The sequence below is a fragment of the Camellia sinensis genome, chromosome 13 (assembly GCF_055761805.1).
Source record: "Camellia sinensis isolate YWXY chromosome 13, ASM5576180v1, whole genome shotgun sequence".
Classification (NCBI taxonomy): Eukaryota; Viridiplantae; Streptophyta; class Magnoliopsida; order Ericales; family Theaceae; genus Camellia; species Camellia sinensis.
This window is the reverse complement of record NC_138973.1, coordinates 12,083,157-12,108,915: the sequence shown is the minus strand read 5'-3', so window position 1 is coordinate 12,108,915 and position 25,759 is coordinate 12,083,157. Positions and strand designations below refer to the sequence as shown.

The following is a 25,759-nucleotide window of genomic DNA, read 5'->3' as shown; positions in this document are numbered from 1 at the left end:
AATATTGTCGAAAAAAATAAATGCAAAAATCATGGTGAAAAAATATAGCAAAATGTGCTAAAAATTGATAAATTAAAAGAAAAGAAAAAACAAATATAACAACAATGGGATAAAATATATATTATTTTTAATTTTTGTAGGGTTTAAGCAAATAAATTCCAATATTGATCAAATTGAAAAGCGAATTTTGAAACTGTAAAATATTACAGTTTCAAAGTATGATTCTATTAAGCGTTTATCCTTATTAATCAAACTGGAAAACATCTTATGAAACTGTAAAATTTTACAATTCTAAAGAATATTATGAAACTGTAAAATTTTATAGTTTTAAAACATGATTCATTTCAGTACCAAAAAAATTGAAGTTGTAAAATTTTACAGGTTTCACCGTCTGTAATTAAAACTTGAAAACAACTTATTCAGAATTTAAAAAATTTCTCCAATAAAACAGAGAAAATAGAAGTGTGTGGCAAAGAAAATGTAGAAAAATATTCACCCAAAAAGATTATTAAAAAAATTGAGAGATCGAAGGAAAGAAACAGATATATAGAGAAAATTGTACTCCGACAATTATTTTTAGTTTACATCTAGTCGGATCTCATATAGATCTATTTAAATCTGATATAGATCTACTCTTCTTCGCTGAAAACTTGTCTCATTCACTGTTAGTGAGGGTGAAGTAAGGAGTCGGTGGTCGGTGGTTGTCGACAAACCCCAATCAATGGTGGTCTCGGTTGCCAGTGACAATATAAGAGAAAGAGAAAAAGTAAGGCGTGGTTGTTGATCGTCGGAAATCAAGAAAAGAAAAAAGTAGAGAAGAACGAATGCATAGAGAATAATGAAAAAGAAAAATACAGAAAAGAATGAATGTATAGAAAATAATGAAAAATAAAAATATATAGTGGACTTTTGAGAGCATCCAAAAGATTGTAGGACTAAATAAATTTCTTCTCTTTTAAATAGGACTTCTAGATTATTTTCGCATCTAAAACTTGTGCTAGTGCCAAGTAGAATATTTTGATGTGAAAATGGGCCTTCAACCCTTCTAATTGGACTATTTGCAAAACTATTTTGAAGTTTTCATACTAAAAATTTTATATATTTTTTTTAAATTGAATATATTTTTATGTTTTGTTATATTCATTGAATTTTTAAAAATTTTTGTATAAATATTTTACATTTTAAATATATTAAGATGAAGTGAATTTAAAAGTTAAAACTGTTTTTGAAAAACAAAATATTTTTGTTGCAAGTTAGAGAATCTTATTAATGTAAACTTCTAATAATATTTTAGGGTTATGTACAAATTATTATTATAAATTTAAGTATATACATTTTTCGTCCGAAAATAACATCAGTTATTCCTTGATTTTTTATTTGGTCCAGGGAAGGGAAGAGGAAAAGGAATCCCGAGTGGTGAACTAAGCCAACTCCTAATAATTGTGTTATGATCCTTACTCTTATTGCTATTTTATTTTAGGAAATTACATTAACAGTCTTTATAGTTTAGATTCATATTATTTTGATCCTTAACTTTTTAATTGTAACACATTTAATCTTGAATTTTGAATTTTATTCTAAATAAGAACAATTAAAAATACGCTCAATGGAATTTTGAATCTTATATAGACGACTTTGCTCTTGAAATTGAGCGAGGGTATCTTTAATTGTCATTATTTGGAATAAGATTTAAAATTTAAGGTTAAATGTGTCATAATTGAAAAGTCAGAGATCAAAATGACACGAAACCCAAACTATAGAGACCATTAGTATAATTCGTCTTTTATTTTAATTACATCATATTGCTAGTTGAATATAATATTAAGAAATAATTTACAAATGAAAATTTTACAATTTTTTTTTACAATAATAATATAACAGTGACATTTTTAAAATAATAAATTACTTTGATAAAAGTTTTGGTTTGAAATAAATGAATAAATTTATACGCATCAATTGGTATATTAATTAGTATATTAGTGGATGATTTGACATAATTTTAGAAGTGTTGAGTCTTTGTAGTTTGTATGATGGGTGGGGTCTATAATTTTAGAGTGGTAATGTCATAATATATTTAGTACACTAATTAATATATCATTTGGTGCGTATATCACCACTGAAAATAAATAGATACCACTATTTTACATATATATTACTTTTCTATTTATTTTGGGATATTTATTAGAAAATCCCGTTTAGTCTTATGAAAATTCTTATAACTTATTAAGTTTTATATAAAATGACTCATTTGCCATTAGTTACATAAATGGATATAATTAAAGCATAAAAATAGATACTACAATAAAAATTTGAAAATGATAAATGAAGTAAAATCTAGAGATTTTATAGATAGACGGCACTAATTAGGAATACAAAATTATATTAAAAACTTTATTCAAAAAGTTAATAATGATTATTTGTTTGAATTGTTTAAATATGTAATAATACCTACAAATGTAAAAATTCACACTTTTCATAAATAAAATGTATAAAATTTTAGAAAGCATAAAGTTGTAAATGTAAATATTCGCACTTAAAAATGTAACGCAAAAACTATAAGCATAAACTTCACATATTCAAACAATATACATTTTTAAATTGTTCAAATTAAAATGTGACATTCATCATATATTTCATCAATAATGTGAACATTCATACTATATAATGTTTACTGCATTTCATGTCACACTTTAAAAAAATACACTAAAGAGTTTTTATAATTACATTATTAGTTTGGACAAATCAATTCCACATTCAATTCACTCAAAAATGTAACATGACCATTTTGAAAATGTCACTTTTCAAAAAAGTATAAAGCATGCTCATTTTGGAAATCAAATCACATTTCACATGTCACGTTTCAAAAAAGTATATAATATGCCTATTTTGGAAATCAAATCATATTTCATATGTCACATTTCAAAAAAGTAACTAAAAGATTTTTGTAATCACATTACTGGTTTTAACAAATCACATTCCATGTTTAATTCACAGAGAATGTAACATGTCTATTTTGAAAATAAAATCACATTACACATGTCATATTTCGAAAAAGTACACTAAAGTGTTTTTGTAATCACATTACTAGTTTGGACAAAACACATTTCACATTTAATCCGCCCAAAATGTAACATGGCTATGTTTAATTAACATTTTTAAGACATATTCGTCGACAAACACACAGAGCCCATATTCAAAAAACACAAACCCTCAAAAACGAAGTATTTTGTCAATCATGGAAAGAGATATGATACATACCTTCAATAATTCTTTGATAAACACTTCCATAGACTAAAATTAATACAACCCAACAACAATCGATACTTAAAGCCTCACAATCGTTGTTAGTCTTCACAGTTAGAAATGGAGATATTGATACACGAATCCCGCGTATTTGTTTAACCATTCCACAGCAGCCTGGTCAAAAGTTACAAATTGTCACGACCCAACCCCTGCCCCACGGGATTAGAGACGTAGCCGGCCAGTAATCCGCAATTATCAAAGGCTTACTGAAAAATAAATAGTAAAAGGCTGGCGAAAGCCAAAAAAATCACACAACATCGTCCAATGAGCTATGAACTAAAATGAATAAACACCCCTTATATACATCACTGTGCAATCATCCCATACCTTATCACATCATATACATGTACCAAAAGCAAACACATTACCCAAACAAGCATAAGACCAAAAACATTTTGCTACAAGTCACTTGATCACTTTACAAAAAGGTAAATTCATATTCACCCAAGATTCTTAGAGTTAGACCCAAAAGAAACCCCGAAATGAGGCACTACGGTTGGCTTGACAAACTAAAAAGTAGGTTGACGCCCTTAACTTCTCTCTTGAGCTGGATCACCTACATGACAGACATAAACTGTGAGCCAAATCCCAGTAAATAACAATGTGTTAAAAAAAGAAGGTTAGAAATAATATCCATTTGAACGGTAAAATCAAGTCATATAGCAGTAACATGTTCGTTAAACATAGCAATCACGTGAAACCACGGGTTCATATACCAGTTCTTCAAATCAGGTTCATATAACTCGATATCTCATACGTATCTGGCCATGGTACTGTTACCCCCGGGCAAAGGCCACGCGAACATAGGCCGCGATATTCTTACTCTTGGGCAAGGGCCACATGAACATAGACCACGGTATTATTACCTTTGGGTGAGGGCCACGTAGAGATATGCCACAGTATTATTACCTCCAGGTACGGGCCACGTGAATAAAGACCGCAGTATTTTTACCCTTGAGTATGGGCCACGTGAGTATATTATATGGAGTAGGTTTACGTATTCAGTAAACAATAACAATCGAAAAGAATTATAATTCAAGCATAGTTTTACTACACTGTCACTCATCGTTAGTCCCATGTAGCACTTAACTAGGATGCGGTGTTTGACCTACGTAGGCATATGAAAGCATAATGGTTCAATATTCAATTAGCCATTAACTTCTCCATTACTTACTTGTTATTAATCATTTAACTCGATCCTTTTTATTCTTTCGCTTCGTTTTAAATTCATCCCATGCACATGCATATGAAAAACAGTGGAAAACCATGCAATTGGAGGCCCGGAAGTCAGAGAAATCATAAGAAAAATCAATCTGGGCTGGCCCTGTTGGCCCCACATGCGGTGGCCCTAGCCGCACATGTGGTGGTCTGGCCGCTCGTGCGGTGGCCTAGGCCGCACGTGCTGGCGAACTTCAGTGTGCAAATTTGGCCAAACCAAGCTTGGCCGCTCGAGCGGTGGCTCAGGCCGCTCAAGCGGTCTAGGTGAAAAATCAGTTCGAATTTCTGCTGAATATGGAGTTTTTCCCCCATTCAAAACCCAATCTCATTTACACAAAAGGAGGCTCAAAAAACACTTCAAAGTCAAAGGAATTAATTACTTTCAACTTCAAACAAGTAAGCAAGGCTCAAGCCTCAAAGAATACCACAAAATCACGAACCTTAGATGTATACAGTTTTTAATGTATGCAAACTTGAGTGTCAAAGTAAAAACTCTTGCAATTTACTTTTCAAATCCCAAATTTCATGCAAGATGCAAGTGATGATGCCATGTATTACAAGGATAAGAGTAGACTATTTTCATTTCTTCACTTTAGGGTTCCTATTATCACTATATTTTACCCCAACTTATCAATTCATCTAAATTTCTATGATTCCATAGGCAAACAATTTCAATTCTTGAAATTAGAGGAACGTTTTTTACCTTAGATGGATGAATTAGTGAAGATTTGGATTAAGCTCTTCTACTCCTCCTTTTTCTCTGTCTTTCTTCTACTCTTAAGGCTCTCTCTCAAGTTGTCTCTACACCAACCACTATCTCTCATTATTTACCTCTTTTGTTGACTTGAGTTAAGTCTTGTTTGGATTTTCCTAATTCTCTTCCCAAGTCCAAGTTAATAATTCAATTCTCATCATAAATCTCTTAATTAACACTAAATTAAAACGTACTACTGTGAATCAGGCTCTAATTGCCTATTTCAAATATTTAATTTTAATCTTATGGTTCACTGATTCAGACAGGTTTATTACCCATTTCCATCTATCTTTTCCACTAATTCACTACCACGAACACATAGCACAATTAACAAATGATACATATAACACATGACATACAATTAGGAATAATAAACCCATAAGCAAGGCAAATTACGTAATTTAACACTTAATTAAAGGAGTGGCTGTTATACAAATTTTGCACTATTGGAATATCACGAAATGAATATGAATCTATTAACTTAGGGGGAATAAGGTCATAAAAAACCTCAAAATTCAAAAAAAATGACACAATTCTAAATAAGTAGGAGTTCTTAAACTATTATAGGACCTATCACTAAACAAGTTCCTCAAATTGGACTTTCTAATAAATTTTCTTGATATTTTTAATAGAGACAATTGTTGAAAAGTCCAATCTAACAATTGCTTAAAGTATTAAGTCTAATGAATATTTTTTATTAGCGAGAGGTTCACTATTTTCGAAATAATTTGGTAAGAAGTCATTTTATTGGTTTTGGAGGACATCTTGTTTACAATTTTACCCATTATCTATCTATTGAAAAATTTGAATTATCTGTTCAAATTTATATTTATATGTTCAAATTTTTTGACAATTTGTTCAAATTTTTTGACCATCTGTTCATTTTTCCCTTATCTGTTCAAATTTTATTTGTTGTCTCTCTCTCTCTCTCTCTCTATCTATCTATTGAAAAAAAAAGAAAAAATATATCTGTTGCAATTATCATCAGCAACAATGACATTTCTCTCTATTTCTATTTTCTCTCTCTATCTGTTTCTCTCTCCACTTCTTTTTCTCACTCTATTGTTCTTTCTCCCCATCTGTTCAAATTTTCCATCACCAATACTCAAATATAATCCAGTGGATACACAGATATATCTGTTCATTTTTTTTAATCTGTTCATTCACCACTAGAACAACGACAACAACAATCAACTAAAAAAAATGTAGATCGGATTTTTTTTAAATCTGTTCAATAATTGAAGAACAAACTTTATCATCACTAATTTTATATGCAACAAAGAAGAACAAAACAAAAATAAATAAAATATAAGCAAAAATAACTACAAAACCCTAACCCTTTTCTCTCTTTCTCCACATCGACTACAACTAGTGCTTGTTTCAGATAAATTTCTCTTCTATCCCCATCTCAATTCCAAACTTAACCCTATTTTGTCTTAGATTTTGATACAATCTCGTTGTTGTTGTAGAGAAAGAGATACATATCTATATATATATATATATATTATATACATACATTCATATAGATCAATAGAGAGAGAGAGAGAGAGAGAGAGTTCTTTATTCTATGTATAGTGCATGTTGACACAAGAGAGATGACAGAGAATGAACATACCTAACTCTAGATGCGATCTGAATTGGATCTGACTTGATCTACCGCATAGTCTTCATCGACGCCATGTCGTGGTTTCACGACACCACTGTGACGGTGTTTCAAAACACTTCTGATGACGACACGACTTACCAATACTTCAAAAAAGTGATGGATGTTCAAGTAATCAAGTACATAGTCAGAAGTGGTTTGGGTACACTAAGCGGATCAAGAGGTGGATGCAGATCTAGAAGAGTAGTCGAATCTACGAGTGGTCATATCTCCGGTGACTCCAATGACGCTGATGATGGAGATGGCAGCGGCGGTGAAATAAAGTGAGAGCGGTACTGTTGGAAGGAGGTCGCGAAATTGTCGCTAGAGACGGTGGCAAGGTAATGGGAGTTAGAGGCAGCAACAAAGATTTCACTTTGACGGTGGTGAAACGACAAAAATGACGGAGCTCTTATGAGGGATGAATGGCAGGGATTGGCGATGACAGAGAGTAGAGAAAGAGTGTGTGTGATTAGGATCGTGTATCTATATATATATAAATAGATATTTTCATCATTTTATTTAAACTTATCTTTTTGGATAATGTATTTTAACATTTAGACTTTTAATTAAATAAAATTTAAATTTAAATTTATGAATCAATTGTACTTTTTAATATTTAATTCCGAAGATGTAAAAAAAGGGCCAACAATTGGGTCGGTCCCGCCTTTGCAATGGCCCAGGTGTAACTGAAACGTTCAGCGCCGCCATTGTATTCATTTTCCCTCCAACCCAAAAACAACTGTCATCTCTTCCAAAAAAAAAAAAAAAACCCAGAGGAAGAGAGAGAGAATTGGCTTATGATTCTCTCTCTCTAGATAGAAACCCTCCCGATTGAAAGCTCAAAATTACAGGTCCCCTTAAATCTCCATTGCAAAAACCACAATGCCCTGTTGTTATCCATCGTGAATCTCCATAAGAAATCCTTTCTTTTTAACCTAGCCATGGGTTGATTTGATCATCAATTCTAGAGTCGTACTCATGCAAATCCTTGCGTACGACGACGATTCTCTCCCTAGGGTTTCGTTCGATTCGCAGAATCAACGTCGTCGTCGTCAACATCGTCGTGGTTCTTCGTGTTGTGGAGTCCCTATCTCTCCTCATTTGCGCATTGGTGGTGGCCTCTCCAGAAAGAGCTTTTCATACGATGAGCTTCCTCAGCAGCCTCTCAATCTCGCCATTCTCAAACTCGATGGCTCCTCCTTTGGTATCTCTCTCTCTCTCTCTCTCTCTCTCTCTCTCTCTCTATACATATACATATATATATATATATATATATGTATGTATGTATGTATGTGTATTGAATTGATTGAAATGTGGCTGATTATGCAGATGTTGAGATTGCGAAGACGGCAAGGGTGGCCGAGTTGAAGATGGCGGTGGAGGAGGTATTCAGTCATAGGCCGAGGAAAGGACCTGGCAAGATTTCATGGTATTGTCATTGCGAATTTAGCACTCAATTCATTTTTTGACGCATTGCATTAGAAAGAAAACTATGGCGTAGTTGTTTGTTGCCACAAAAATTGAACAATAAGCTATGAACATGTGAAATAGGAGGATCAAATTCTAAAATCTAAAATTCAAGGGATAGTATTAGTTTGAATTCTTTTGTCATTGAATTAGGAAGAAAACTAGGGCGTGGTTGGCTGTTGCCACAAGAATTGAATCATCACATTGTTTTGAATGTATGTAGTATGAGCACATCCATTACAATAAGCTATGAACATGTGAAATAGGAGGATTAAATTCTAAAAGTCAAGGGATAGAATTAGTTTGTATTGGTGACCCCAATTTTTGGTGTGGACGTGTTCTGCGCAATTGCATGTGTACCTTAAAATGGTATGAAACTACAATGGAGCCATTCATTTTCCACGGGGCCACTTGAATGCCTCTTATGGTATTTTTGTGTTCAATTTCTCAGGCTGTTTTTAATATTATTGGTTGCTTCTAGTGGTGGCTCCAAAAAAAAAAAAAAAAAAAAAAAAACTAGAAATTAAAAATTAAAAAAATTCAGTGAGGTGAATAATATCTTATAATTGTTCACTCTTATCAATATCTATTTTCAACAATTTGACAATGATAATTGAAAAAAAAAAAATCCTAAAATAAAAAATAAGCAAAGATACTAATGTTTTCACACAAAAAATGAAGAAACATAAATTCTCACATTGCATCAATGAGTTTTCATATTTTGAAAATGTTTAACTACCAAAACTTTTATACATAATTTGTTTTCAAAATGATGTAACAGTGATATACTTGTAAATTATGATGATAAGGATGGGCATTATGTTTTGAAACAAAGGAAGCACAACAAGCCACATTATTTGTATAACAAGTCTGTACTATTTTTTATTTTATTTTTTTGTACTCATTTTGATCGTTGCATGACTGTCTTATTATCAATGCTATCAAATACTTCATTTCCAATAATCATTCATTCATGGATCTCTCATTTGATTATGCAACTGAATTTTTATGGCTTTCATGGCTAAAAATGCTCTTGGCACCATTGTAGTCCCTATTGTAAAAACAAAGAGATGGATTCTACGTACCCAAGCAAGTAGACTAAAACTTTTTAAAATTTCATTTTCACCATTTGCAGTGGGTTCAATTTTTATAAATCATCAGGTTCAATTTCACCTAAAAATATAAATAATTTGTTTCTTTCAATGGTGTTCCCAAATCTAGTGGGGTCAATTGACACCACAATAATGTATGTAGCCCATGGCTGCTTCAGTTGATAATAGGGTAATTGTAAATTGTCTTATTTGTTTTTCTGTTCTCCCAATGTGAAATTAAAATGGTAATGTTAGTCATAATTATCTAGGCTATATTTTTCAAATTGGTTTTGTTTGCAAGAGAATTGATATAATCTACTGAATTGATTGTTCAAATAATTTTGTGCATGTACAAGACTGACTTTGATTATTAATATGAATGTGTTCATGGAGGTCACATGTTTGGGGGCATTTTTGCTTAAGCTATGACGGTTGGAAGCTACTTGCTGACAGTGAACCTATCAGCAATTATGGGATCAGTGATGGAGATCAGGTTATGATTTTGCTTTCCTTTGATGTTTTTTCTTACAGGGTGATCTATCACATATTGCTTCAACTGATATCTTGTACCATTATATGCACTTCTGCATCATATAGGAATTTTTATATGCTTTTTTGCATGCATAGCATATTCTTAGACTTGTATTCTGCATCTCTGCTAATAAGAATGGTTCTGCTGGAACTCCAAATAATCTTGCTTCTCATATTTCAGTCAATTTTTATGTAGAATTTTGTTTTCAATTGCTAACATGGTTTGAAACTTATATTTTGATCTAAAACTACTTTCAGAACCAATTGAGTTTGCCTGTTCCATTTTGATCTTATCATGGACATAGTGTGGCCATTTCAATGAAAGAGTCTTCTTCTTTTCTTGCCAATGAGATTGGAAGGTTTTCACCCAAGTTTACATGAATTCCCCCTACTTTATCATTTTAATAAATACTTTTAGCATTTTGATCTTAGCATGGACATTAATTCCTCTTCTTTTATGTGTCCCCCACGTGTCTTGTCTTGCGTTTTTTGAAAATCATTGTTTCGACATGTGCCTGTCGTGACATGTCTCCATATCTGTGCTTTTTAAGTAAGAGCCTATTTTAATGCGTTAAAAGGTCTAGCTACCTCAAGTTGAATGTCTAATGTCATATTATGCAGCACCGAATAAACAATATCAAGAGAATTGTAATAAGTTTTAAGAGAACCTTTCTCATATTTTTAAACATTATCAGATTTTAAAATGCAAAGGGGTGTTCTGTTCAATTTATTTATGGAAAAATTCAATAATTGAAGTTCAAACTGATATTATTAAAAATAGCCATGTCATTCTTGAAATTAATCACACGCACACAAAAAAAAAAAAGAAAAAAATAAAGAGAGATAAATGACCAGAGATAATTTAGCTTATCAAAAAACAAACAGCAACAACAATAGTAATAATAATTATCTAATAATAATAATAACCACCAGAGATACTCTTTAATGGAACCAGCCTAGAGGTGCTAGAGCCATATATGGTCCTTTTCCATACATAAAAATATGAACTTTCAGTGATTCAAGTAGTATAGTTCTGCTTGACCTTTAAGAGAGTTACTTCTGTTTGACTTGACATTGACATTTAATGTGGCGGTAGAGTTGAAAACTACAGCATATTTTTGCTATTCAGTACTTTTTATTTAAGGATTCATGGATATCAACCCCACCATTTCCATTTTATGCATGATGTTTGTTGGTAGCTAATAGTTATTATGGTATGTGCAGCTTCATTTTGTCCGGCACGTCTCAGTTAACTACAATCTAATAAGGAGCCGGCCACCAAAAGATAGATTGTTTGCTTTGGAGCAACTCAAGATGTAATGTTCCCTATGTATCCTTCCATTTTGTAGTTATTACCTATTGTATATGCTGCCAAGTTTACATAAAATTGTAGTCATTAATTATATTTATACAGCATTTCCTTTTTGTTGTTATCTATTGGCCATCAGTATTCTTGTTGGGACTGTAAACAATTATATTGTGACTAATTTTGAGGTCGTGAGTCATCATGCAGATCAGATGCCCGCTTAGAGGGGGGACAGAAAGATGAAAAAGATGACAGTAGTGATGATCAAGAAAATTCACCACCCCAGCATTATGATGACAGGAACGAGGATATCATGAGCAGCTATGAATCGAAGTTATCTCAGTTATTTGGACGGTGGTTCGCATACCGTAGACTGGGGAACCCAAGAAGGAAAGTAAAAGGTAGCTCTTTTTCGTCACGATGGACAGATGATTTCTTGGGAAGTTTCAGAAGTATCGTACGGCTTTATAGTAGTAACAAGCTCAAGTCCCAAACAGATCCTTCGGAAGAGGTCTAGTGATCTGCATACATAGTTGCACTAAACTTCAGTCAACTGAATTGGTTAGTTGAAAGGATTTTAAACTTCAATTCAGGTTCAGGTCTCATCGAAGCTCAAAAATATGTAACCTTCTGATCATCACAAGTTGTCAAATATGCCCTTGTAGAGCTAACTAATAGAATGAAAATGGTGTGCAAATGGATTTTTTATACAGAAAATTAATCTGGAATGATGTGGTAGTAGTATTTTAGTTTACAAACTTCAATAATGGGTGTTTTAGTTTACAATAAAAGGCTATATCATTCTGTATCATAATTCTGTTTTGTATGTAACATTACTCGTACTAGAGATTATTCTAGATGGTTCCATGTTTGGCTACTCAAAATTCATGTCTAGTGAATGCATTCATTTTTGTTCTGGTACCTGGATAATATCATTGATGATGATGATGGTCCGTTGTGCCTCATGCAGGCGACAGTGGTTTGTGTCCAGGGGAGTTTTGGGTGAGTCTCAATCCAGATGGGTGGAAAGTCAACAAGCTATGTATGATTCTTATACTTTGTATTATAACTTAGAAGAAATCTAAAACCAAACGATGCTTTAGGCCTCATTTGGCAAGTGATGATTTTGGCAAAAAAAAAAAAAATCCAAAAATCACTAAAAAAATAAAAAAGCTAACAATCTATATCAAAAAGTTAAAGATTTTCTTTTATCTCTACTTTTTATACATCTTTTTGTAAAAAATTTAAAAATCATCCTAAACATAATAATTTTTTTTTACATCATATTTTAATCAAAAAATTAAAATATTGTTTAAAAAGTTTGTGCTCAGACGAGGCCTTAATATGCATTTCGTTTGGTAAGTGATTTTTTTAGTCAAAAAGTTAAAAAGTCACTAAAAAATCAAAAAACCAACAATTTATACTGAAAAGTCACATTTTTCATAAAAAGTCAAAAAGTCATCTTAAACATACTAGTTTTTTTTACATCATATTTTAGTCAAAAAATCAAAATGTTACTAAAAAAGTCTGTTCTCAAACGAGGCCTTAAATTACCTTTTACAAGTAGACAAAAAAAAAAAAATGCCACAATATGATAAGAAACACATTTGAAAGACAATATAAAACGACAATCACTTCATATAAAGGGGTACTTACGTGCAAGTCTTAATAAGTAAACTTATTGTCTAATAGGCCCTATAGAAAAAATTTATCATAAAAAAGTCACTAATTGTAAGTTTTAACGATATTTTATAAATATTATCAAAAAAAGTCACTAATTGTCACTTTTTAACGACAAATATAAAAAATTGTCGCAAAAAATTTTTTTTAACGACAATTATATCAAAACTTATTTTCAATAGGACTTGATTGAAATTAAGTCCAACTATTATGACGTATTGATAATTTATCCTTATGTAAATAATATCAAAGTTAAATACGTAACAATATTAGACCATCTCCAATGATTCACTAAACTTGACATCAAATTTGAATTTTGGTAAAAAAGTCACTGTTTGGTACTTCAACGGTTGCACCAAATCGGTATCAAATTGAGAATTCACCAAAAAATTCATCAAAGTGAGAACAGGCAGCAGCTTTCACCATTTCACTGTGCGTGATCGTTGGGGAGACCAACGGGTCGACCAGCCGGTTGACCAATCGGTCCACCGGTTCCCTTACAAAAATTTTGGTTCAAACAGGTCAAAAGGTTCAAAGAGGTAAAAAAAAAATATATGCCTTACCGGTCCACCGGCCGGTCGACCCCTGTTTTGATGCCCACCGTTGGAGCAGTCTGTATCAAAATGAGAAAATGAGTCTTTTTTAACTGAAATTTAGTAAAAAATTTGATAAACAATTAGAGATGCTATTAGAGAAGTTATCCTTTATTTTCCCAACATGAATTTTTCCTCTCATATAAATAAATGAAAGCTTACAATACATTTATTAATTTATTTCACACCCCTCATTTAACTTTAAAATTGCATTGTCGCACCCTTGATTTGTTTGTTTTATCCGACTATCAATAATCATCAGGAATTTTATTTTTTATTATTTATTTATTATTTATTTTTTTTATTTTTTAAAAAAATAGAGCCACTCTCCAAGTCAAGTCCCTCCAATGGTTTTGTATGATCACAACTTCAAATCACTTTGTGTGGCACAGAATGAGATAGGTATTGATAGTGTCCCCTCCCTTCCTCCCTCATCAATAATCACTCCACTCTCTTTCCCCCCAAAATTCACTCACAAACCAGACAACTCCTACTACCTCCCCTCCATTGCAATAATACAAATACAAACGCAAACAAATTAGCCATGGCCAACATGATCATGGCCTCCTCCAAAACCCTAATCCCCTCCTCCTCTTATTCCTCCCCCTTCCTCCCCCAAAAACCCAGACTCCAACTTCCCCAAAACTCCCTCCCCAAATTCCCCAAAACCCAACTCAAATCCCTCACAAATTCGACCTCCCTCAAATCCATGACCGCCATTATCGCCGCCTCTCTCGCCGCCGCACCTCCCTCCTTGGCCGAAGTGATCGAGAAGGCGGCCCTCTTCGACTTCGACCTAACCCTCCCAATCATGATGGCGGAGTTCCTGTTCCTGATGTTTGCGCTCGACAAGGTGTATTACACTCCTCTTGGGAATTTCATGGACCAGCGTGACGCGGCCATCAAGGAGAAGCTGGGAAGCGTGAAGGACACGTCGGCGGAGGTGAAACAGCTGGAGGAGCAGGCGGCTGCCGTGATGAGGGCGGCGAGGGCGGAGATATCGGCGGCGCTGAACAAGATGAAGAAAGAGACGACGATGGAGGTGGAGCAGAAGCTGGCGGAGGAGAGGAAGAAGTTGGAGGCGGAGCTTCAGGAGGCTCTGGCAAGCTTGGAGAAGCAGAAGGAGGAGACTATTAAGTCTCTTGATTCTCAGATTGCTGCCCTCAGTGATGAGATTGTCAAGAAGGTCCTCCCTATCTAAAACCCCCAATTCTCTCTCTCTTTTTTTTTTTTTTTTTAAAATGTCTATTGTTATAGATCCAAAAAAAAAGAAAAAGAAGAAGAAGATGGGTTTTTAATTTTTGTCTTCTTGAATTGCTTTCATGTGTAATCAAGATTACATAATTGTGAAATACTTGGATTCTGCCCATTTGTGTGTCTCCATTTCTCATTGTTTATATATATGGAAAATGTTATGGAAAATGTTATGCAACTAACATATTTTACAATTTTTTAAATTTTTTATATTAATTGATGTGTCATGCAATAATGGAGCAGTTTGTATAGCATTATATGTATGGACTATATACAAAATGTTGTATCCAGTGGATAAGGTTCTCGCGTACCCATGATGGTTGCTGTATTTGATTTTTCTTTTCTTTTCAAATTAGTTATTGTTTAATTTCGAACTTTGCCTACGTTGGGCTTATTGTTTATAAAGGAGGATTGTGTTTAAGGTAGCCTCACAGTCAACACGTAAAAGTTCTCATAAAATCTCGTATGAACATGAATCTCAATATGAATATGCGTGTAAGTGAAAAAAAGATATGAATTCATTTAGTCTAACCTGGCATATACCCTTGATTGCGTTGAAAAGCGAAAAAAGATTCACATGACTAACTTCACTTGATTGGGACACAAGACTTAATTTGATTTGATTTTGGTTGGTTATCGTGTAACTTCGAATTATTAATTGTTCTCAAGAAGTCCAAATAGTGAGTCCATTTCATTTTATTTTTGTAAATTATCCAACTACGATATTTATGTTTGATTGTGTATTGTTTGCACCATGGTATGTACAGAGGTTGATGGCTAAAACATAACTCACAACACAACCTAAACCCACCCATGGGCAACATTCACAAATGGATATTAGTTTTCTTTCTTTGTTCTTTTGTTTTTTTCTTGCTAAGATAAGATATTGAATTATGCATAAGAAGCTTGATTTTGAGCATAACTAATTTAGAATGTTTGTTGCTAGGCTTTTGTAAGTTTGCTTCATTTTGTTGCTAGTCCTTGCATGTTTTGCTTCATTTTGTAGCCAGTTATTTTATGTTTGCTTTGTGCCGCGGTGCTCGCTCTGTGCATCTGCAGGCACTGCATCAGGTGCAGCCTTGATTTGCTTGTGTATACCATCACCTAGAGGATTGTAGTTTCTGGACAAAATTGTTCACCTGATAAAGATTAAATATAGTGAATCTTGAATGTTTTCAAGCTTATTGGGTGCAAAATATGACCAAGAAATCAATAATGGCAGCCAAAGTTGCTTATGGCATTATCATTTCAATTTTATTGGATGTCTTCAAAGGAATAAACCTTGATTAAAGTATAGAAGAGTACGAAGTACATACAACATGAAGAGAGCATAATAAGAGTGTGAAGTACATAACAAGAAGAGTGAATAAGCAAAGAAGAACAACCAACAGCACCAAAAGACAAACAGAACAAGTAACATATCCAAAGTGAGAAGCAGAACATAGTTAACATAGTTAAGTGACCTTACTTCATTTAAACAAGCCTTTATTCATAGCATTTCCATTGCTTGAAATGTATAGTATTTGTTGTATATCCACTGAATGCAATTTTTTCTTACTTGAGAGCAATTTCAATATTAGGTTAGAGCTTGTCCAATAGTTTGGTAAAAGACTTCCTACTGTCAAAAAATAGCATGAAGCTCCATCTCTCCAATGACTAGCGAAAAATATTGCTATATTTTAGCATTGTGGCACAATTGCATTGTTGAGCTATAAAGCATTTCTATTTGACAATTTTGTAAGAATAATAGAGAAAATTGCATTTGCATTATTGCTAAAATATAGCATTTTGACATTTAATTATTATGGCCTCGTTTGGGAAGTGGCTATTTTAGAGGCTTTTTGGCTATTTTAATTGGCTATTTTAGTTTTTGTGTTTGGGAAGATGAGATGAATTTTTAGTTGAGTTGTTGTATGGAAAAGTGTGTTGAAATTATGTTTGATTTTAAAATGACAAATTTGTCCCTAAAATTATTTTTAAATTGATATAAAGGGGTAAAATGGTAATTTAGTCGTTGAAATGATGTTTTCAGGCTGTGACAGCCTACACTGTCCGGGTTGCAGCCTATTTTTTTTTTTGAAAAACTGTGAACAGGGCCTTTTTTTGCTTATTTCTCATTTTAGGCTATAATAGCCTGAACCTCAGGTTCCCAAACGACGCCTAAATTGTTGGAGATGTTCTTAAGTAAAATAGTTGGTCATTCTAACTTTTTGCACTTTCAACGAGCTCTCCCACATCCATATAAGACATTTAGTAAAAATATAAATAAAACATTTGAGATTCTTAACATTACTTCTCCAAATAACTATGTACTAGTGTATGCTCGTGCCTAAAGGCACGGTGTAAATAATATTTTTTTTGAATAATTTTCATATGTCATTCTCTCCTAAGCTAGGAACACTGAGAATCAAGCATACCTAATCTGTTTTACCATGACATAAAAAAAATGAATAGATAACATACATTTGAGCAAGGGGATCCCCTTTATTATAAACACAACTTAAAATAAAAGGAACAACAAAATGGTGTTCTCCCTTTGGAGCACACCATGCCAATACGAAAATAGTATTCTTGATCAAAATCTAAATTACAAACACCTTCAAATGTTTACCTCTCAAACCAAACCAAATCTGTATAAGTTTCTACAACGTCAATCATTTTCAAAGTTTGTCAACGATAAAACCAAAAATAGCGTAAATTCTGCCCTCGAGATTGTTGCTCACTCGAGATTGCCCCTCTTTCAACACTCATCAATCAAAGAAGTGCACGTTTGGTTTATACAACAATAAATACAAAATCATTAGAGAGATAAGAAAAACTTGAACCTGAAGAAATGTAGACTTGTAAAAAGGTAGTCAATATTATCATTCGCTTGTAGTATTCATCCACCTGTAAAATAGAAAAAAAGCCAATATAATAATTAAAAGAGACTACCCAATTCAAACCAAACACATACATTGTTGCAAAATAATAATTGGTTACCCAATGCAAACAGTACGAACAAACACAACACATTATCAACACAAATACAAATTAATGATTGATAAAAATATTAATTTATAAAAATCAATCAATATTTTCTTTGGATTTTATTTTTTTTCGAATCTTTCTTTTTGGAACTTCCTTTAATTGATCACATAAGGTTAGAGGGAATTTAAGAAAGACGTGTTCTTAAGAAAAAATTTAATAAAATAAAATTCAAAAAGCAAACCCTTCGCTTGGTAATTCAACAACAAACTCTAACTAACTTAATTCTCCCATCATTTACAAATCAATACAACTTAAAAAACCCCATTTATTTTCTTCCAAAAATCCAAAGCCATTTATTATATCAGTTTAGTCCCATCAATTTTGGAGAATAATGTGGCCAAAATTGCCCCCATTGATGGTGCAGGGGTTTGGGTTATTATTAGACCAAAATGGGGGCAATCCCTTTGGATGTCTTTTTATTCTTTATTTTTTATTGCAACACTATGGGCTTTTCTGGATTCTGATTTCATTCTTGTTTTGAGAGGGAATTAGAGTTTATTATTCTAGGTATCAATACTTTTCTGGCTCTCAAGGCATTTGTGTCCCTCTCAAATGTAACAAATCCCATGCTACCAAGTATTTGTAAGTGCATTCCTATTATAGAAAGTGGTTGTTATTTGCTGGCAAAAAAAAAAAAAAAAAACAGACAAACTGACTGAATCTGTACAATTTAGTGCTTAAAAGGAATGCATACCTTTCACTTCCATGTATTATTTTTCATTTATGGAACAGATATTGCAAGGAGAACTGAAAACAATTGGTGTGAACACAGTTTATATTCAACAATAAAGCAAAAGTTTTGTGAGCAGGTAAAGAACAAATTTTTCCAACTCCTTCAAGATGCTCATGTCTCGTAATTTCCTAAAATTTCAAACCAATATGAAGGACTCACAGACAGTCTGTCAAAACCAATTGTAAAGAGGGTGCAAGCCTATGTTTTCTAAGGCTTAATTTAGTTGGTAGTTTAGTAGAAAAACTTGGTAAAATTTCTGAGTCATGAAATTAGTTTGTCTTTTTTATAAAAAGACACAAAAAAAAAAAAAACTTATTCCAATTAATTGTGAGCGGAAAGACTCAAGTAATAAACTATTATCAATCCAATGGAAAAAGGGTTTGCCCAGTTTCTATATTAAAAAAAAACACCATTTATATCAAATTAGATCTAATTTGTCTTAGAACCTTGAACCCATTGAAACAAAAAAACTAATGCCCATTAAAAAAATTCAGAGAAAATGCAAAGAAACTAAAATTGAATCAAATAATTCAAAGAAAATGCAAAAAACTCGTCAAATGTCCACAATCAACACAATTCGAAGTGGTGGGAAAATGGAATGAATACCTTGGAAGAAGGCGCAAAGATAGATCCAAAAAATTCAGAAGATGATGAAGGTTACCTTGCGAGCAAAGTTCGAGATGCAAAAATCGAGGACTGGAGAACTGGAGAGCAGCATCGGACAAAAAGAAAATTCACAAAACCCAATAACAGAAAAACTGAAATTGAATCAAATAATTCTAATTCTAATTCTAATCAAAGAAAATTCTAATTTTAATCAAAACCCAATAACCCAATTCTAATTTTAACAGGAGGATCACCATAGGTTTGCGGTTGCTATGATAACAACAGGAGGATCACCCGTGTACAACAAACTAAAAAACTAGCAGTGGTAATAAAAAAACAGTCAATGGTGTTGTACAGAAAATTGGAAAAACTAACCAGTGTACAACAAAATAAAAACTAACCAGTGTACATTAAATGGTGTTCTACACTCAATGGTCACCACAACCAGTTCAAAAACTAATGTAGTTCTTGGTGCTTGGATGAAATGTATTAGATTGAGATGAGTTGAGTTTAATTAATAAAATTGTGGGTTTGGGAGAATGGAATTCTAATAATAACAGTATGGAGCCCAATGTAAATGAACCATAAACAATGTAAAATAACATTGAAGCCTCTGGATTATAACAATAAAATGGCAGCAAAAGGAACATTGAGAATGAGAATCTAACCCTAACAATTGAAACCCAACTCAATGATAAATAAAAGAGAAAACCCAGATCACCTAATCTATCAAATTCAAATACCAAGATGACAGATCTCATCAAAGATTGAGAAATAATTAGAACTTAATCATTACACATGTTTTGCCACTTCTATAGTTTCATATCTACCAAACAAAAACGGTACAAATACATAGATAAGGATATTATATATGTCAGGAATCATACCTGCTGGAGGAGATTGGAGAGGAGGCCAAAAAGCTGGGCATCTGCTGCTGCTGCTGCTGCTTTTCCTTCAGTGCAGTAGAAAAACAAAAACCCATCTCACAATTAGTTTAAGGTTTAAGGTTTAGAAACACCAATCCAAATAAATTATAGGTGATCCAAAGAAAAACAAAACCCATTGCTAACTGATATATATTTGAGAATCAAACCCATTGCTAACAAAACCCATTTAAGGAAAAGCAAACCCATTGCTAAATAAATTATATGAGGCCGAAGAAAAACAAATACATATTAGTTTAAGGTTTAGAAACTCCAATCCAAATAAATTGAAACCTACATAAATAAAAAATGAAAAAGAAACATAACAAAGAGAAGATTGTGAAGATCATCAAACCTGCAAGAGCTTCGAAGCAAAATTCAAAAACTCAGAACTAAACCCATTGCTAACTGAAAGAAGTCAATAACTCCCTCAATTACTCTCTAGAATGTTTAACCAAATATAAAAACCCATCTCACAATTTGAGCACACACGTACTCTATACTAACTATTAATAATAATAAAAAATTAGCTTATACAAAATATGTTATTAATCAATCAATAAAAACAAATAATCAAAAAGAAAAACAACCTCGCGAGAAGCTCAAAATGGTAATTTCCAAGAAGGTAGGTAAAAATGGTGTTACTAATAAATCACTACTAAACAATTCTCAAAATGGTGTTATTAAAATAAATCAGTACTAAACAATTCTCAAAATGGTGATTTCCAAGAATGGTGATTTCCATCTGTATCATCTACTCATGTTAGGTAAAAATGGTGATTTCCAAGAAGTTACGTGTAATAAAATAAAGAAAGAGAAATTCTAACATCTATACGTATACATAATCTATGATTATATACATGCATAAATCTCAAACTCTTAGATCTGGATATGTTCCCTCCATTGGAAGAATTGCTCTCAATCCTTAGCATTGAATCAAAATCCTTCTCCATATTAGCTACCGCTCCAGACCCAACATTTCTCCCTCTAAAATTCCCTATTTAATATATAAAAATAGATACATATATATGTATAGTTTTTTTTGTTTATAAATATCAATCCCTCTCTCTCACTCTCTCTCTCCTCTAATAATAGCACAAACTCTCTATAAATCTTGGAAGAAGAGTAGGGTCATCGTCGTCATTACGGCCTCCAATGAAAAGGGAAATTAGGACCGATGAACAGGATAGAGCAGAAGAAGAGCAAAGCCATGGTACATTCAAGTTTTACACACGTCAACACTATTTACAGCCTCATGGCTGTCTTTAGCATTTTATAAGATTTTTTTCTTCTTCTTTTTTTTGGACTTATTTTGTGTCGTTACTGAATTTAAAGAAAAATGTAAATAAGCTTTAGGATTTTGAATTTTATTGGATTAGATGGATTGAAAAAATAATTTTTTTAAAAAAAAAAGTTTGAAAAGAAGTCTAGAAAGGCCCAAAAAAAAAAAAAATTCAAAGTAATTGAATTTCTTAATAGTTTATTTTTTGGAATTTTTAAATTTGTGTCCGCAAGACCGACTAAAAATTAATGTTTTTGATATAATTTTAATAAAAGTTAAAAAAAATTATGACTTTTACCATGGTTCCAAGCACCCTACAATTCAAAATGAGGAAATATTTCTTTGTGTAATACATTTATATGTAATTTTATATAAAATTACGTAAATTTTTATAAATTTATATAAGTAAGAATGAATAAATTCATAAAAATTTATGTAAGTATATGAATTTATATTAAAATTACGTATTTTTATAAAAATATTTACTATGTAAATTCGTAAAAATTTAATTTTCTTTCAAAAATGATTAACGAAAAAAATTGTAATTATCTACATACATCCACAAAATGCAGAGCATTGTTTGATGAAAAGCTGATTCCAATTCCAATCTAATTTTCAGGAATAGTAATCACAATTCATGTTGTTGTTCAAACAGTAGTTGTTATGGCAAATCAAAAATCAATTTCACAATTAACCTTAAATGTGTTCACTCTTAACAATCTCAACATTGTCATCAGTTTTGTGCGTTTTACTATGGAGCCCAATGTAAATGACCCATAAACAATTGAAGCCTCTGGATCTAAACCCTTGATTATATTGATTTAATTTTTACCTCCTCATGAATGCATAATAATCAAAGTATACCCAGAAAAAAATATTCCAAGAAAACTCAAATTCCCACATACCCAATTGAAGTAATAGAAGAAATATGAAGAACTGATAAAAGCAACCATCCAAAGAATTGGGTTTTTTTCTAGCAACTACTACTTTCTGTTGGAACAAACAGAGGGTGTAAAAGCTTTTTCAATGTTCAACTAATAATCAACAACATGAAATAAAAAATTTAAAAGAAATATAAAAAGGAGCAATACGACTGAGTCCGAACCTCCGTTTGGTAATCAGCAAAAAATGGGTTGTCTTTGTTTTTTCTCTTTAAATTCTTTTCCTTTTTGGGTTTTGTACAGAGGACGAAAACACAGAGCGACCAACTGAAACAGAAGTTGAGTATACAAATTCTAGAAATTCAAAACCTAGCATTTACATACAACTTTAAACCAATTTTATGTATACAAAAGAAATTCATAATACCCAATTCTAGAACAACATATTAGGTTTTCTAGATTTCATTAGGGTTAATCATTACAACTTCCACCCCTATTTTCAAAACCCAAATAGAAGGGGGAGAAACCCTAGATTCTTCCACCCCTATTGAGGCAGATGGAGCAATATTCCGGAAATAGAAGAGGGGGGAAACCCTAGATTCTTACACCACCTAAAAAAAACAACAACAAACAACATGGAGGATAGCTTTCTACCTTGGAGTTGTGTAGGAAGAGAGGAGACAGAGATTGAGGCAGATGGAGCTATATTCCGGATATCACCACCGAGGCTATATTCTGTTAGAGCTAATCACCACCGGAGAGAGAAAGCTTGGTGGAAAGAGGAAGATATGTGGTGGGAAGAGGAAGAGAAAGATGAAGAGGAAGAGGTGTGAGAGAGCGGAGCTTCAAATGATTTTGAAATCAAAATGAGTGAGAGAGAGAGAGAGAGAGAGAGAGAGAGAGAGAGAGAGAGAGAGAGAGAAGATGTCTGTGTAAATATGTGAAAATCTAAAAGCTAAAAGGGAAACTGATCTCAACCATTTGATATTCACCCAAAAAAACCTGAACCATTGAAATGTCCAAGTGAGGGAAACATTTTCAACCATGGGATTGAACCAATCTAACGGTTCATACTTTGACAAATAAACAGAAGTCCCATCAAATATTCAAAAACCTTCTTCCCTTATTATATAGATTTCTGTCTCTTATGCTAGCTATATTTGGCCAGCCATTGAAAACTAACTAAACATAAAATGTTCATTATTTGATCCATTGGCCTATTTCTCCGCCCTTTCTTTTTCTCTTTTGTGTAAATTACAAAACTTAGATTACAATCTAGTGCAATCAATACACCAGCAAGAAGTCCAAGAATTATCAAATTAAGCTTTACTCTGACACAAATGGTTACTTCAATGGATCAAAGATGATGATGATTATGATCAAGAAAATGATAAGCATAAACAAATATTTACAAAATTTCTTACCATCAAAATACAAAGATAATAACATTTCGATTGTTTGGGCGAAAAATATTTTTATATTTTCAATGAAAAACAAAAATATTTTTTATGTTTAGTACAATGAAAAACGAAAGTCAACGAAAAATATTTTTAATGGTTAATGAAAAACAAACCTATTTGAGCAGAAAATATTTTTTACTTTAAAAGTTTCTCGGACTAAAATTTTATCAATGTCTTCACACCACCACCACCGCTCATACCTCCACCATTACTCTGGTCACTGTTACTATCACTGTCGCCTCACCACTATGCCACCATCATCACACCACCATCACCATAGTCACCACCACCATCACTATTATCGTCGCCATCACTGCTGCCGTTGCCCCATCACCATACTACTACCTCCACGTCTATCTTCGTTCCATTACTACTAACAAATATAAAAAAATATTTTTTATCCAAACAAAACGAGGGTAAGTTCTACGCTTATTTATTAATGAGAGCCCTAATATTATTTTTTTGTTGTCTATTATTAGGAATAAATTAGTTTAAAAAGAATCTAATTCATAGAAAGTTTGTACAAAGCATAGAGCGAAGTGTGAGCCGAAGAGTTTTGTAGGCCCCACATCTCTCTCTATTCTGTGCAATCTACCCTAGTGCAACTTTTCATTATTCATTTTTGGGCAACTAGTGAAGTAGATTTGTCAATGTATAACATTACTTAATTTAGTCCAAATATTCAAATGATTAAAATTTTTAATTCATTAGGTGGTGGAGACGCTTGGGTTTCAAAGAAAAGTTAAGTTTTCTAGAAATCGTTTGATGGAGAATAATTTGTGGACTATGAGGATTCTTTTCGTGCCCCAGTTCTTCGAATGGCCTCATTAAATTCGTTTGCATACTATTAATGTATGTATGGTGTATATTTCTATTCTAAATATTTCTATTATATTTTTTTTTGGGTACTACTACTCTATTTTGTCTTTCTCTTTGTTTCAACCTCAAATAGGTTTTTATCTTCAAAACTATTTGAGCTGGAGGGGGGTATTATACCTATATCATTGTGAGTATGGTTATATACTATGCAAACTACCCAAGCCGCCTCCTTCGGCGCACCACCCAAGCCGCCCCCTTTGATGCACCACGCAAGCTGCCTTTTCTGGCGCACAATCCAAGTTGCCCCCTCTGGTGCACAATCCAAGCTGCCCCCTCTGGCGCACAACCCAAGCCGCGCCCTTTGGCGCACAATCCAAGCCGCCCTCTGGCACACTCAGTCATCTGTTGTCATCATCGTTCAGCACCACGTCATAAGTTATGTGTCTGCCACGCTTGCTGGTTCAACATCCAGTTCTCTACATCGATCCGGCATGACCTTAAACTGTCCTAACATTGATTCTGGTTAGCTCCTACAACGGTTCGACATGACTTTAAACTATCCCGGCATTAGTTCCAGCCAGTTTCTCCAACAGTCCAACATAGCCTTAAACTATCCTGGCATTAGTTTTAGCCAGTTCCTACAATGGTTTAACACGACCATAAATTGTCTCTCGGTATTAGTTCTAGCCAATTTCTATATCGGTTCGACACGACCTTAAATTGTCTTGGCATTTGTTTCAGCTAGTTCCTACAATGGTCCGACACGACCATAAACTGTTTCCCGACTTTAGTTCCAGCCTATGATCTATTTCAAGCGCCCTTGCGCTCTTGTTCGGATTTTGCAATCTATTTATCTCTTATTTTATTTAGTTTTATTTCATGTTTTAGGCCTCATTTGGGAACCCTCTCTTTTAGCTAAAAAGCTAAAAAGTTACTAAATTAGCCAAAAATCCAACAACCTATATCAAAAAGTCAAAGATTCTCTTTTCTCTCTACTTTTTGCACATCTTTTCGTAAAAAGTCAAAAAGTCATCCCAAACATACTAGTTTTTTTTAGCTCATATTTTAGCCAAATAGTCAAAAAGTTACTAAATTAGCAAGTTACTAAATTAGCTTGTTCCCAAACGAGGCCTTAGTTTCTCTCTCCAAACTCAAGATGTTTATTCTCCTTGAGTTTGAGGGG

The 25,759-nt window shown here is 32.9% G+C and overlaps 2 protein-coding genes and 1 long non-coding RNA gene across 3 annotated transcripts; 2 read left to right on the top strand and 1 right to left on the bottom strand.

Moving 5' to 3' along the window:
- The first annotated feature begins 7,598 nt into the window (after positions 1-7,598).
- LOC114307578 (uncharacterized) lies at positions 7,599-12,199 on the top strand. The gene is made up of 5 exons (XM_028252975.2): positions 7,599-8,124; positions 8,250-8,349; positions 9,872-9,971; positions 11,234-11,325; positions 11,523-12,199. The coding sequence occupies exons 1-5, from the start codon at positions 7,899-7,901 to the stop codon at positions 11,830-11,832; spliced, it is 828 nt and encodes a 275-aa protein (XP_028108776.1). The 5' UTR covers positions 7,599-7,898; the 3' UTR covers positions 11,833-12,199.
- A 1,736-nt stretch (positions 12,200-13,935) lies between these two features.
- Positions 13,936-15,010, top strand: PDE334 (ATPase, F0 complex, subunit B/B', bacterial/chloroplast). Its single transcript, XM_028252991.2, has one exon. The coding sequence runs from the start codon at positions 14,133-14,135 to the stop codon at positions 14,787-14,789; it is 657 nt and encodes a 218-aa protein (XP_028108792.2). The 5' UTR covers positions 13,936-14,132; the 3' UTR covers positions 14,790-15,010.
- A 3,165-nt stretch (positions 15,011-18,175) lies between these two features.
- Positions 18,176-23,112, bottom strand: LOC145805965 (uncharacterized). Its single transcript, XR_014348324.1, has 3 exons — positions 22,952-23,112; positions 20,099-20,163; positions 18,176-19,309 (listed from the first exon to the last, which is right to left on the bottom strand). It is a non-coding gene; the product is annotated as an uncharacterized LOC145805965 (long non-coding RNA).
- Between the last annotated feature and the right edge of the window lie 2,647 nt (positions 23,113-25,759).

Coding starts and splice junctions, on each gene's coding strand:
- LOC114307578 (XM_028252975.2), top strand. CDS start 7,899: ATGCAAATCCTTGCGTACGACGACGATTCTCTCCCTAGGGTTTCGTTC. Junction 8,125..8,249: donor ACTCGATGGCTCCTCCTTTG/GTATCTCTCTCT, acceptor CTGATTATGCAG/ATGTTGAGATTGCGAAGACG. Junction 8,350..9,871: donor GGACCTGGCAAGATTTCATG/GTATTGTCATTG, acceptor GTGTTCATGGAG/GTCACATGTTTGGGGGCATT.
- PDE334 (XM_028252991.2), top strand. CDS start 14,133: ATGGCCAACATGATCATGGCCTCCTCCAAAACCCTAATCCCCTCCTCC.